At 34.1% G+C, this 13,915-nt stretch overlaps 1 protein-coding gene across 1 annotated transcript in view; it reads right to left on the bottom strand.

Annotated features, from left to right (window-relative positions):
- LOC129938547 (protein turtle homolog A-like) overlaps positions 1-13,915 on the bottom strand; it is a 103,317-nt gene that overhangs the window by 60,299 nt on the left and 29,103 nt on the right. Inside the window, exons 7-8 of the mRNA XM_056046180.1 lie at positions 10,296-10,447; positions 6,540-6,684 (exon numbers count right to left, since the gene is read on the bottom strand). Of these exons, the coding sequence (XP_055902155.1) occupies positions 6,540-6,684; positions 10,296-10,447 (297 nt within the window). The remainder of the gene's footprint in view (positions 1-6,539; positions 6,685-10,295; positions 10,448-13,915) is intronic.

The following is a 13,915-nucleotide window of genomic DNA, read 5'->3' as shown; positions in this document are numbered from 1 at the left end:
TTAATCTTTTATTCCTGGATCTGTACGTACGAGTACAAGAAACTTCTGCAAACAGTGTTTTACCAGTCTTATATGGGACACCCAAAAAACCCCTCAAAAGTCCATTGGGGTGGTAATTACAGATCAGGTTTCTGCTCTCAAAACTCAATCTTGTACACTGCTTTAGACTTCCCGTTCAAATAGAAATCTTTCAAGCCGAGGTATTGTGAGTGACATATGCTGCATATAATAGGTCACAACGATGGCACTATCACGAGCTGATATCACAGTTTGTATTAATAGCCTAGAGTCAATTAAATCGATTTCGCCAAGAAATATCGGTTCTTAGCTAACAGCATAGCATTAGAGTCTAACGGTCACCAGTTCACAGTGATCTGCCTAGGAAAAAGAGAGCTGATGAGCTGGTGGGGATAGGTACACCACTGGACCAACCTTGTATAAAAATAAATAAAATAAGGTGGCGCAATAGTCCATGAAGAACCAGGGCCTAGTGACTTACAACTCTCAACCATTAATGTGTTCGAGTAATGTTGTCAGAGATGGAAGGCACCTACAATTAATATGCCGAATCCTGTCAATTCAGAGGCAGTACCCGTGAAAAAAAGTTGGACCCCAGCATGACATTACAACGCACTAACCATCACGCTATGGGTACTACCAACCTTGTATAGACTCGAGTATAAACACCCTATCCTGTAAACTGTTAGAACCGATAATATGTGCAAGGGCTGCAATGATGAGGAAGAGCAAAAAGTGTGCCACTACCCGGGGCTATGTCACACTAGATATAATTTCTTAGCCAGACACTTCTTCGATAACATTCCAGGGTAACAGCCTATTACGCTTCATCTAGTCTCTTAAAAGTCAATCCATAGACGTCATATAGGTTTTAAATATTTCTTTTTCTTGGACGAAAGATCAACACTTCGGTGTATCACAATGGATTTACATGGATCTAAGTATATGGCGATAACGTCAGGCCATCAACCTTACCTATTAAGCTATTGTCCTGAATTTTGTTTGAACCTCAGGCCATTAACCTTAAATAAGCTTTGTCTCAATTCGAATTTTATCTTACAGTTTCTATATATGGTCAAGTTTTAAAAAATTTACAACTTTGAAAGTCTTAACAAAATTCTTGTTACGATGTTTTTTAGGCTTAGATAAAACGTAACAAAGCTTAATTTAATAAAAAACTTAACTATGATTTTTGAAAGTAAAGGCTGATTTTTTAGCTATCCTCTTTTTGGTTTAAACAGCTTACGCACGTTTCGTGTTTTATATCACTGTCAAAAATCTTCAGTTTGGTCTATAATTTAAAGATGAATTGTTTTACAAAAATGAAAAACGCTTGAAAATTATTATTGAAGACGAAGCATATTTTTGGCTCAATGGGTACGTAAATAAGCAGAATTGTCGATTTTGGAGTGAATATCAGCCAGAAGCATTGCAAAAGCTTCCAATGCATCCAGAAAAGTCACAGTTTGGTGCGGTTTATGGTCTGGTGGCATCATTGGACCGTACTTGTTCAAAGATGATGCGAATTGTAGCTTTACTAAGGGGCTAGTTCGGTAAATATTTTATTTCACATTCGCGACCGGTCGCGATGTTGTCTTCCAATTTACGCATTGGAAGCATTTATTCGTGAGATACCGGCCGAAATGTTTTAAATAGTATGCCAAAATTGGACAAAGCGGATGGACCGTTTGAGGCGCAGTCAACGTCAACATTTGCATGAAATAATCTTCAAACATTAAACAATATGGGCCGTACTATCGATTCAAATCAGAATTTCATGCATTTTTTGAATGATAGATAGATAGATAAAAAAAATATTTTCAATAACATATTATGTTACCTGTCAGGTTAAATTGTTTACTTAAGTAAGTTCAGCGTTGTTTTCTATACCTTAGAGCGTTTTTTTATAATTGTAAAGTTGTAAATAGTTTTGGCCATTCAGGATTTCTAGGAACTGATCACGGTTAAATTTTTCGCTCTCAAGGAATCTTTTTCTGTACGTTCGGAAATAAGGACACACTTCTACAAATAGATGCGTATTTTCGGTAGCGTCAAGGTTGCAGATTGTACAAATTCCATCCGTATTATTTTTAAATGCTCGTGCATTGAGGTTGAGCAATCCAAACCTGGACTTTAATACCATACTTATCATTTCACACGAGTTACTATCATTGAAATAGTTTGGTACCTCAACATAGTTCAAGTTGCAATATTCATCATGGATTCGTGATTGTAGAGCTCTATTAGTGTTTTCCCACCAATGCCTTTTTCGCAAGTTTCTGCGTGCAATGCCTTCCATTCAGACTTGTTAAAGAGTTCTGACCATTTGTCAGCCCAGTAGATCTTTTTTAGCACAATGATGTCCATAAGTCATCTTGGCAGTATGTTTTCAGGGAGAGTGCTTACCCTTTGGATGTATTTAAAGTGGAGTTTTAGAGTCGTAATATAAGCTTTTCTTAGACCAGTTTCAATATTGAGAACATAGTTTGGCGTGTTATTAGGAAGGAAGAAGCATCTTTTAATGAAAAACGTTTGCAACTTTTCAACTTCATCATTCTCCGAATTTCTCCAAACTTGGGCACTGTAATTCATTATAGACTTTGAAGCAGCTTCGTATATTTTGAATTTATCTAAGTGTTGTATGTCCTTTTTTCTGATAGAGTTTGACCAAGTAGCATTAATTGAATTCTTAGACATTACTAGCCTTTTCGTAAGATGATCCGTCCACGACATATTGTATGTAAGATTTACTCCTAGGTACTTGAAATTGTTAGATATTTTGATCTCCGTGTCGTTGTACTTCCATTTTTCTTTAGCTGCTCGACGTCCACCATTTCGAAAAATAACTATTTCTGATTTTGTTAGGTTCACATGCAGTTGCCATTTGGAACAATAATTTGCAAAGCTGTTTATCATTATCGGTAAGGAAGCAGGATTATCTGAGAGTAGCACAATATTATATTTTCTGTACATCTTTAGGCTATTCATGACATTTCTCCTGGCATAAAAGCAAGCAGTATCAAACCACGGTACTCGAACAATTAATTTTCCCGTTTGCGTTGTATATACATGCCTTAATCTTAAGACAAAGACCTTCATTTTCGTCTATATCAGTAATCGTTTGTGAAATATGTCGATCTAAACTGTTTGTGTATGCGAATACTCTGTCCTCCCGCCATTTAAGCCTTGGCAGAAGTTTCAAGTTACCTTTGTACGTTTATGATGATTGTACGTTTAGATGTATAATGAGGGGCATATGGTCGGAGAAAGTTTCACAACCGACTTTAAAGTTACATATTGCACCGATACTACTATATGATGGACAGCAGTAATCAATGACTGAAGACCCTCTATTGCTCAGGAATGAGAATTAACCAGTATTGTCGCCAAAACCTCTCTCATTCAAAATGAATGCTCCTTTTTCTTCTAAAAACTCTATAAACGCGTTTGAATTGTGATCGTATAAATTATTCTTTGATGTTCTAATCATTGAAACCAGATTTTCATTCGAAAGCTGCACATCTGCAGTTCCTTTCGTGTCTGTTCTTACATTCAAATCGACAACTAGTATGAAATCATTAAGGACTGTTTCTTCGAAGAAAGTTGTAAGTTTTTTAAAGTCGCTTCGAAAGTGATTGCAGTTATGTGTTTTTTTTTTTTATTTTTGGCGCTGTGTTAAAATCTTAAGTTCAATTACATGCTTAAGTTTAAAAGTATGCTGCATATATTTGTTCAATATATTTACGAAATAAATTGTTTTAAAAATTGGAGTTAAACGCCTGAGGGATTTTTGGTTATCAATTCTTTAATACCTATTTCGACTTTGCTCTTTCTACATTCCTCTATATACGAGTAGTCTTGAGTAGAAACAGCTCATGCGAAAACGACTTTAACTTTTTTGAAGGACCGTTTCTGTTATTTATTTTGAAAGCAAGCAATTCATTAAGCCGTTTTGAACATTTACGTATGTCAAAAATTGTTTTTGCTTAAACGTTTAAAACTATTTTCCAGGAGTATATGAGGACTAACAACTTATGATGATTTTTCAAAAATCGTAAGACATACTGACGTAAGTTTAAGTAAACATATTCTTATTTTTGAGTAACTAGTTTTTAAGAAATACCTGAAACACGAACGAATTTCGCCCTTTGGTTGTTCAATCTTGTTGCCAGAATTGTATACTTTGCCATTTAGTTTAATGTTAAAAAGGAAACCACGAACTTTCTTTTTTCAATTTAAAGTTGGTTGGGTTAAGAACTTTGCAAAAAATCATGAAAGTCTAAAAACATGAAAATACCCTTAAGAATTCATTTGACATTTGTTGTGTTCTTGCTACTATTTTTCGATTTGTTCTTTTCTGTGGACCGCAAGGCCTACCTTTGTTTAAACTGTCAAGAAAATACGTTTTTGGGAATATTCTTATATTCAGTCATTTCCGCTTTAAATGTGATTTTTGAAGTGCTGTAAAGCAAAAACTTCTTATGGAGTAAGGTGCATGTTATTAATATGCTGAGTTAGTATTTCAAATTCGAAGTATCTGTCTTATTATGTTCCAAAGTTACAAATGCGTAGTTCTTGAACTTTGTTGGTTAATACTGTTGATAACTGAGTTCTTAACGCAAGCATCCCATTAAAGGAATTGTTAAGTTTCGTCCCGTTAACATCACTTTCTCTTAATCAAAATAAAAGGTCAAAATATGGGTAAAAATAAAATCGTTTTGAACTAACATCAAGCTGTGGGTTACAAAATATGTACAAAAGTACATAACATATTCATCTGAAAATATGACAAAAACATCTCTTTCTGAATTTACTATCATCACTTAGGCTTGAAAGAAAGTACTAATACATTATTGATTTTGTGCCCATTTTCTAACTCCGCAGTTTTAAGGGACAATTAGTTTAACACCTTAAGAGTAAAAAGAAATAAAATTCCTTGTTAATTGTTACCCTTTTAAGATTCTGAATCCATAAATTGCGATAAAAAGATAGAAACGCCATTTCATTTAAATGTAAGGCTTTACAAAAGCTTACATCGTCGTTTGTTTTAACTGAAATAATTTTCTTTTTATTTGCCGATTTAATTGTTTCTTATTTTTTTTTGCTATTTCCTTTTAAGTTTGTTCGCTCGTTACCATCATTTCCAATGTTCCAATATATAGAAAAAAGTATGTGCAACTGATTTAACGATTCAAAAAAAGAAAAAAAAAAAGAAGGAAATAAATAAAGGACCCAAACATTATTATGCAAATAGTACATTGCTGAGGCAATTTAACAAACTGGAGCTCGAGCTGAAGCCCATGCAGGGCAGAAGGACAGCAGGACAAGGCAATCAGCGGGGCCACTTCGAATTTAAATTTGAGTGTTCGGGTTCAGGTTCGTTTCGTGTCGGTTTGTTGGTTATTGAAGTGAACGTCAGCTCACTCACAGCTCATCGAAGCAGCAATACCATTTCCGCCTTAGCTGTTATTTTTTTATATTTTACATTTACCGCTCTTGCTATATGTACTATGGCTGATGAAGCGAAAGAGACTTTATAGCCCTGGCCAGGACCAAGGACTATACCACTATAAGTATTTAAGTGTTATTTAGAGTGGAGAGGTTCTAAATAAACGTACATATATATGTATATGTAATAAAGCCATATGGCTAAGTGATTTTGAAGCCCAGCATAGAGCCTCTGATGGAATATGGCGGTTTTATATTATAGGATTTTTGGTATAAGAGCAGGATTCTATATTCTAAAAATTTGTAATTTAATTTGTGAAATGTTTCATCGGGATTCAGTGGTTAAACCTAATGACTCCAAATTTGTGTTTTGATCAATAATAATTATACTGTACAATATACGATAGAATTATGTTGATGGTTTTGGAGGAATTTTACGTTAGGATCTTAAACATAAACATTGTAAATTTGGAATGCATACATTTTGTTAAAATTACAATTATGATAACTTTGGAAACAATACATATTTATAAAATTAGCGATGGAAAATTCAGCTTATTTAAATTAGTTTAGCTTTGGGGAATAGGGCGGTTACACTTTGTAATGGGTACCTTATTTCGTCTATGTAGGTTTTACTTATTAGAAGCCGATGTGTTTCTGTAGAATTTTTAGAACCAAACATCTTGAATTATTCCATTAAACTCATGATTTAATAAAACTTAATAACCAAAACCATCCTTGAAAGCAAAGTAAAGAATTATATAATTTTAATTTGTTTACACAAATGTTTTGAAACTATTAGATTTTAATCAATAACTACATAAAAGTTGGTTCTAGTAGAAGAAGTTTACTTAGTCAAGTATTGATTGCGTATTAAAAAGAATGAAGGTCTTAATTCTGTTTTAATCTTTAATAGCTTTAGTAGTTCGAAAAACAACATTGAAAAAAGAGTCCATAAGGACTCTAAGCAATTACTTATAGACATAGTTTTGAGAATATAATTGGTATTACTATTTCTGAAACATTATTTTATTAAGTCTAATTATTTTATTCAGGTTTATTAAATAACTTACAATGAACAACCAATCGCCATTTATCTTCGATGGCACTGTCCATGATGTATTGATTTTCCGCCCGACAAGTTAAATATTTGCCATCGTCATCACGACTAGGAGTGTAAGTTAGTATACTGAGTGACTGATTATCTGGTTCAGAAAACTGAAAAAAATAGAAGAAAAAGTTGTTAATACTTTAATTTAAAACACTATGCTTGAATACAAAATTCTAATAGAAAAACTTTTTGCCCGAGAAGTGTGTATACCAAATTTGTTATTCGGAGGAAAAATAAGATGGAAATAGGTATTGTTGAATGTTTTGGACTTCAGGTTTGCTACCTAGTAACTAAAACCTTAATTTTTAGAACTTGTCTCATCTGCTAATTTCATTTTTAAGTGCTAGGCTTACATGTGGATGAACAAATAATTAAGCATAAGCTCTGTTAGCTAAAGGGATGATAAAATCGAATCAGAAGAAGAGTTAACAAATTGTTAACATCTTAACATTCATATCCAAGATTCATTGGTGATTTAGCTGCTGAGGTCAATGGATCATCTCTCAATACATTTCTTTTGAACGGCCTAGACAAAATGCTGGCTTGTTAAACTTTTATCAGCGAAGCTGTAGGTGTTAGGTAGGTGTTCCATCAAATCCGAATAAACGAAGAGGATCAGTAATGCCAAAGATTTGTATGGATAGATCGTGACAGTTCACGCCAGTCTAAGGTGTACATCATGTAAGTACTGATGTTTGGTCCCAAATGCTTGCCACGTGTTCACGCAATTTGTAAAGAACTATCACGAAAATTTAAGCACAATAGCACTATACTCCGAAAGCAGTTGATGGACTTCCTAAGATAACATACGTTGATGATTATTTTAACAGGCATGACTCTATGGAAGAAACAGTTTCAGTAACCCGGGGCAATCCTATGTAACTTGATTCTCCAATGAAATTGCTCGAATTTTGAACCAATATTCTTATGAACTTTCGAATAAACGAGGAACTCTCGAAAGTAGAATTCAAAACGAGGCAAAATCGAAAATAGTCACTCTACATCAAATGTGCTTGCGAGTTAAGTTTTTTTTCTGCAAAATGTAAGTAAAATGTTGAATATAAGTTCCATCTACCACCCAATTACACTGGGAATTCGTAACTTTTGCCAAAAATTGTGTTTGGACTTTCATTTCTCTCTCGATTACAGTCAAAACTTCGGCTAGTTTTTTTTACATGGTTTGCTGTGCATTTCCAGGGTTCTTGCCACCAACGATTTGGTTTTGGTAACCTACTGTTGCCAAAAAATTCAATGCTGCTAATAACTTAATGATAATCGGAACAGCATTTTGTCTTCTGTAAGTACTCATGTCGGATGATATGGTGTTAAGCAAGAACATTAATCAGTCTTTAGAAAGACGATAGCTCTTAATAAAAGTGAAACAAAAGTATATATTTTTCATTAGGAATGCGTTCAAATATTCTACCATATATATGTACATATGTGTACCAACCTTTTCCTACTCCGATTCTACTTTCATACATTCTATGATTTGAAAGTAGAATCGGAAATGAGTTTCGAATAGAATCAAAAGTAGAATCAAGTTACATAGCTACTTTGATTTGGTTCCTGTACAATCTAATAGTTGTAACCTACTTAGCTAAATTCTGGAGAGTCATGTTAACACTTAACTGGTTAATATTGATCCTAACCAATCCAAAGGCTATGTTACCAAGATCTTTTGAATGTATCAAATGACTGACTGTTTTTACGTACGAACTTGTTAACCATGATGAATTAATTGTAATCATATCAAAAATATTACTACTTTTAAGAGAGGTACATTCCGAACTCTAATGAGAATTTTTGACACCTTGTGTTTAACCGAGCTTTATATTATTGGACGAAGAATAATTCTTCAAGACGTGCGTCGAGAAAGTTTCAATTGGGACAATCCAGTTTCAACTGAGTTACAGATTAGGCAATTGTCTTTCATTCATGAAGTAAAGAATATTGAAAAGCTTTAAATTCCTTATCAAAATATTTCGTGTAACCCAGACTGCAAGCTAAGCCTTATTTATTTTGTTGATGCTTCCAAGAAATCCTTTGCTGCAGTTTCTTATCTTCAATTTTTTTGCCAATGTGAAGTTGAGGAGTCACTAGTTATGGCAAAAACGAAAGTCGCTTCGGTGAAACAACTTTCAGTTCCAAGATTAAAGTTACAGGCTGTGGTGCTGGGAGTTTGTTTAGCGTCTGCAATTAAAAAGGCTCACACAATACATTTTGATGAAGATGCGGTGATTTCTTGGATAAATTCTTCCAGTTTTAAATTTACTGCCCTTGTTGAAGAGATTATTAATTTCGGTTCTCCCAAACAGTAGTTTTCGTTAGGTCAAGTGAAAATGTTGTTGATGATAGTAGTAAGTGGTTTAAAAAAAGATCGAAAATCGAGTAACCATGATTCGAATACCCGATTAAACCAGACATTAACATTTTAGTTTTATTGAACTCTGATACAAGAAAAATTTAAGTTTATACCAAACATACTTTAAATTCTTTTGATCCTAATAATTATAAGAGTGCTGGGTTTATGGCAATATGAACTTATTCAAAGCGAAAAGTTTTCTGTTGCCATTGAAGGACACAATTTGGAATTAAGAAACTTAGAAAGAAAGTTATAAAACATCCGAAAATTGAGTTTTCCAAACTACTCAAGGTAAAGCTTTCAGTGATAACCTGATGAATCTATACCAAAAAACGAATGTGTGGGTACTTCCAGTTTAATTCTTCTCTTAGTTTATCGCCATTTTTAAACAAAGCTGGAACAACCAGAATGAGATCCCGAGCTCAAAAAGCTAACTTCACCTATGCTTCAATTCTTAAAAGGAAACATTCGTATCTTGATTTACTAATTGAACTTCATTATAAAACAAACTTCTTTTTAGGAACTTCTTCTACGATCTCTGATATTTCTGAACGTGCTTGGATAACTTGTATTAAAAGAGCTTTTCTTAGAATTTCTCTTAAATGTTTTTTTTTTAACACATCTTCCCGTGGATTCCGAAAACCCAAACCCACTGACACCAAATTTGATGCTTTTTGGAGAAGAATATAGGGATATAGCTGCTCCGGGTATTTGTACAGAAAGTGATTATCTGCAGCTTAAAGAATATTTTCAGGTACCACGAGAAGGATGAAATGAAGCCAGAATGTAAGGCAAATTGAAATCGATGACATAGTTGTCCTAGTTTAGCCTCATAAGATTCGATCAGCTTGGCAACTGGGACGTGTATTTAAGGTTTAACCAATACCAGATAATATCGTAAGGATTGCTGATGTCAAATTGTCCAACGGAACAATCAATATATCAGCAAGGCGTTTATGTTCCAGACTTAAAGCCTTTAACATAGTTTTCAGGAGGTCCCCAAAATGTTCATCATCATGAAATCGTAGGGTTTCCGAAAAGATTTTTCGGACATGATATTAATAATTTGGAAGTACTTTAAGTAGTGTAACAATGAAGTACAAAAATAAGCCTTCATAAGCATTTTTAAATGATTTCTAAAGCAAAATTAAGTAACAATGAAGTACAAAAATAAGCCTTCATAAGCATTTTTAAATGATTTCTAAAGCAAAATTAAGTCCAGTCGAGCATTAAATGGAAGGCGAAGGAAGTCGAAATTTTAATTTCCTAAGTGCTAAGGGTACATATTCAAATTACACACAAAAAAACAAAAAGGATATACATAACTAAACATGTGTGTGTAAATATACTTACATTTTTGGCCAATCGTTTAATTTGTTTATTGCCCTTCCACCACGTTACAATGGCCGCTGGTTTGGATCCGGAACTTCTGCATTCGACATCGTATGTTCGATCGGCCGAAACGAATTTCTCTTTCGTCAGAATATGCACAGCCACTGGTTTTACTAGAAAATACACGAAATAGAAGTTTTAAAATAGTTCACTCATACCATACAGTACTTTATATACACTAGCACACAAATCCTCTTTATATGGAGGAACAACAAAGAACATCTTCATTTCTACGGCATAGATGGACAACAAAATTGCTTTCGCTTGAATAGACAATAGCCAATGGCAATGAGAATTCAACAAAAGGACCTCATTACATAACTTGAAAATATCTATCCATTATAAGCGAGGACATATGCCATATACATATGAAGATATGTATGTATGTATCATATATGAACTCAATAAACAGCGAAAATGTACTCTACAATTCCTAGATATGTATATAAATACATAATGCTACTGCTGCTGTTGCTGCAACAGCTTTACTAAAAACGGCAGCCATAACAACCGCACTCATAAAATGTGTCGATGATATGTGCTTTACAACACGAGCGACGACAATCGACGCCGGCCGCCGTTGCGCCGACCAACAGGACCAACGACAACGATGACGATGACGCTACGTAGGGACAGACAGATGGACGGACAAAACTACTATAACCAATAGTTTCTAGGATTGGGTCCTCAATCAGCATAACAAAAGGCACACAATTAAGAAGGCACAATGGAAATGGTTCTCCATCTCCATGTACGACATGGAGCAATCCCATGCAATCATGATCACAAACGCTTATAATGCTAATAAATAATTGGGATGGAAAAAAGGAGGATGAACTGGACGTCAGAACAGTGAGCATTGCACACTGGACAGAGGACAGTAGACACACTGTCAGAAGTCAGATGCGCTCTATGCAGAGACATCAGAGACAGCATTTGCAGATAGATAAAAGGAAACATGGAAAGTAGATAGTGACCACGACCATGAACCGCATAGATACATATGTATATGTATGTAGATTTCTTTTTTGTTATGAGTATTGAATATTGTTGAACGAAGTTTTATGAACAGTGTTCCCACTGCATCACATTCGTATAAAAATGTTAATTTAAACTTTTGTTTTGAATTTTGTACAACTTTTATTTTTGTACAGAACTCAAAACTAAAAGCTCTTTTTGAATTCAATCGAAGAGACTCAAGTAGGTTACTGGAGCATCTACCTTGATATGGGAATTTTAGTGAAGTTTTGGATTAATAAAGGCTTCATTAACTATAGCCACATAAAAAGGGTAAACAAATTTTCTTGCATTGGCGACTTCAGGTATGTGCTCAATCTAAGAATGTTGTTTTTGATGCACATACTTAGAACTAAACGCTATTTAGTCTCATGTACAAAAGTACTAGCAGTGGATAGTGACTTATTTGAGAAAACACTTTTTATGACCAGAATTACTTTAAGAGGTTTTGTCAATTCCCTACAAGTTTTGTCAATTCCCTACCCGTGCAAAATAAAATTGTATATGGCACAGGCATGGATTAAACTTAAGACCTTTGGCATGACATAAGTATGCACTAACCATCGCACCATGGGAACTATTACAGCATTGAGTTATCAAAGCATTCAATTCTGCAATGTTTTTGATTTCCCATTTTAAAATACTATTAAGATCGGAATTTGATGAGCTTATCATACGCTGTCGTTCATAATAATCTGAAGGACAAGGATGGGAATCTAAAAAGGAACATGGCAAACTAAAGGTACTGAGATCAACAAAACAATTACGTTTGTTAGAAGTTAAGACAAAAGATAATTTATAAAAATAAGGAAGAGTATAGGAGACAAAATAGACCCCTGTGGCGCACCAACGTTCATTTTGTAGATTGCAGATTTGAACTTCTCTAATACTACTTGAATTAAAAGGTCCAAAAGGTAATTTCGAGCTCAACAAAGAAAAGACTTATCAATACCAAATGCACGCATTTTTGATAACAAGGCTTGATGGCAAACTTTATCAAATGCCTTTAAAATATCGAATGCAATAATCTTTTATTCACTTAAAAAAATGTTAGGATTTGTTCCACTTTTAAGGGCAGGTTGGATGAATGCTATTTTTCATCCATTTAGAAGGAGAGCAGGATATGGAAAACCTTCCGAATTGTTTGACATCGTTAAGGAACACCTATTTAGAAGAATAATTGAAATACTATCAGTGTCAGCGGTTTTGTAAATGTCGAAATCTTTAAATAATCTAGTAATTGTAGAAGTGCGGAAGATGTTTCGTGCAATAGAATCGTTTACACTCTCAAGCTCAGGAGGGGTGATATCACTCAATGGCAGCAGCATCAAATTAGCAGGTAATTACCTATATAACTTTTAAAAGGAGTGTAATTTTAAACGATTGTCAGAACCTACGAAGGCATAGTGTTGTTTTTAAAAATGACAAGAAATGTGTACTACCCTTGGAAAATTGTAGAATGTGTCGAATGTGTCCGTTACAAGTCTTTCTAGCTTGTTTTAACTTATTCCGGTTTTCCTCAGCAGATTTAGCTTTGAATATCCGGAAAATTATGTCTTTGACCTAATAACGTCTTTACAGCTCGAATCAAGCCAGATGAGTTTTACTTGGGTTTGATAGATTGTACCTTATTTGGGATAAAATCTCTTATTTTAAAAAGAATTAAGATTGTAACCATATCTGCTCTTGAATCGATGTATGCAGGAAGCATAGTGATCAGTTAAAATTCTTGAAGAATTCGTTGAGAACCAGTTGGCTTTCTCATATTGCGAATGACAAAGTGGTCTCATGACAAAGTGGTTAAAAAAAGGCTGATATATGACCCAGAATGATAACTTCATGTGCTGTTAAAAATTTGTGAATGATATTTTGTGTGAACAAAATGTTCGTTTAAAGGAATTAAAATTGTAAAGTTTAATCTTATTTCTGTCCAGATATTCGACTGTAGATGTAAGATGGAAACTGCTGTTGGTGAAGGTTTCTACTCATAAACTCTTGAACTGGTCAGCTTATTCAGACTTTCTTATTTCAGAAATGTCTTTCAAGCAGTAACGAAAGCTGCTAGAAAAATCTTAATGAAGACACTACCAAAAGCTGATATAACCTTTTACATTGACAGATAGATGGCAATAAAAGCAATTTTTGCCATAGAAATCATAGCAGCAACTGGTTATACTTCGAGAAAGCTTCAAAATTTCTTTTAAACTCTTAACACTTATCAATACAGCCTACCAACAGGCAGAAAATCTCCATATAACCAAACGTCAAATAAAGCTTGGTAAGAGACGACAATGAGTACGGACAAAAGGGCTGATTCTACATGTTAACACTGTGGCGACATTCAAAGGAGCCTCATAAGCAAACCTTGTAACTCACAAATCGTAAATTTGAAAAAGGAGAGTTCCCAGTTAAATTTTTGTATTAATTCAAATTTTTGGACTGATATAAATTAATATATTAGCAATGAAGATGATGTTCTAGAAAATGGTTTTGAAATATCATTTTTAATGTGGAGTTACGAGGTCTGCCTATGAGGGTGACAATATGCACTTCACCCATACACC

Source organism: Eupeodes corollae, chromosome 1, assembly GCF_945859685.1.
Source record: "Eupeodes corollae chromosome 1, idEupCoro1.1, whole genome shotgun sequence".
In the NCBI taxonomy this organism is placed as follows: Eukaryota; Metazoa; Arthropoda; class Insecta; order Diptera; family Syrphidae; genus Eupeodes; species Eupeodes corollae.
This window is presented reverse-complemented; position numbering and strand designations above follow the sequence as displayed.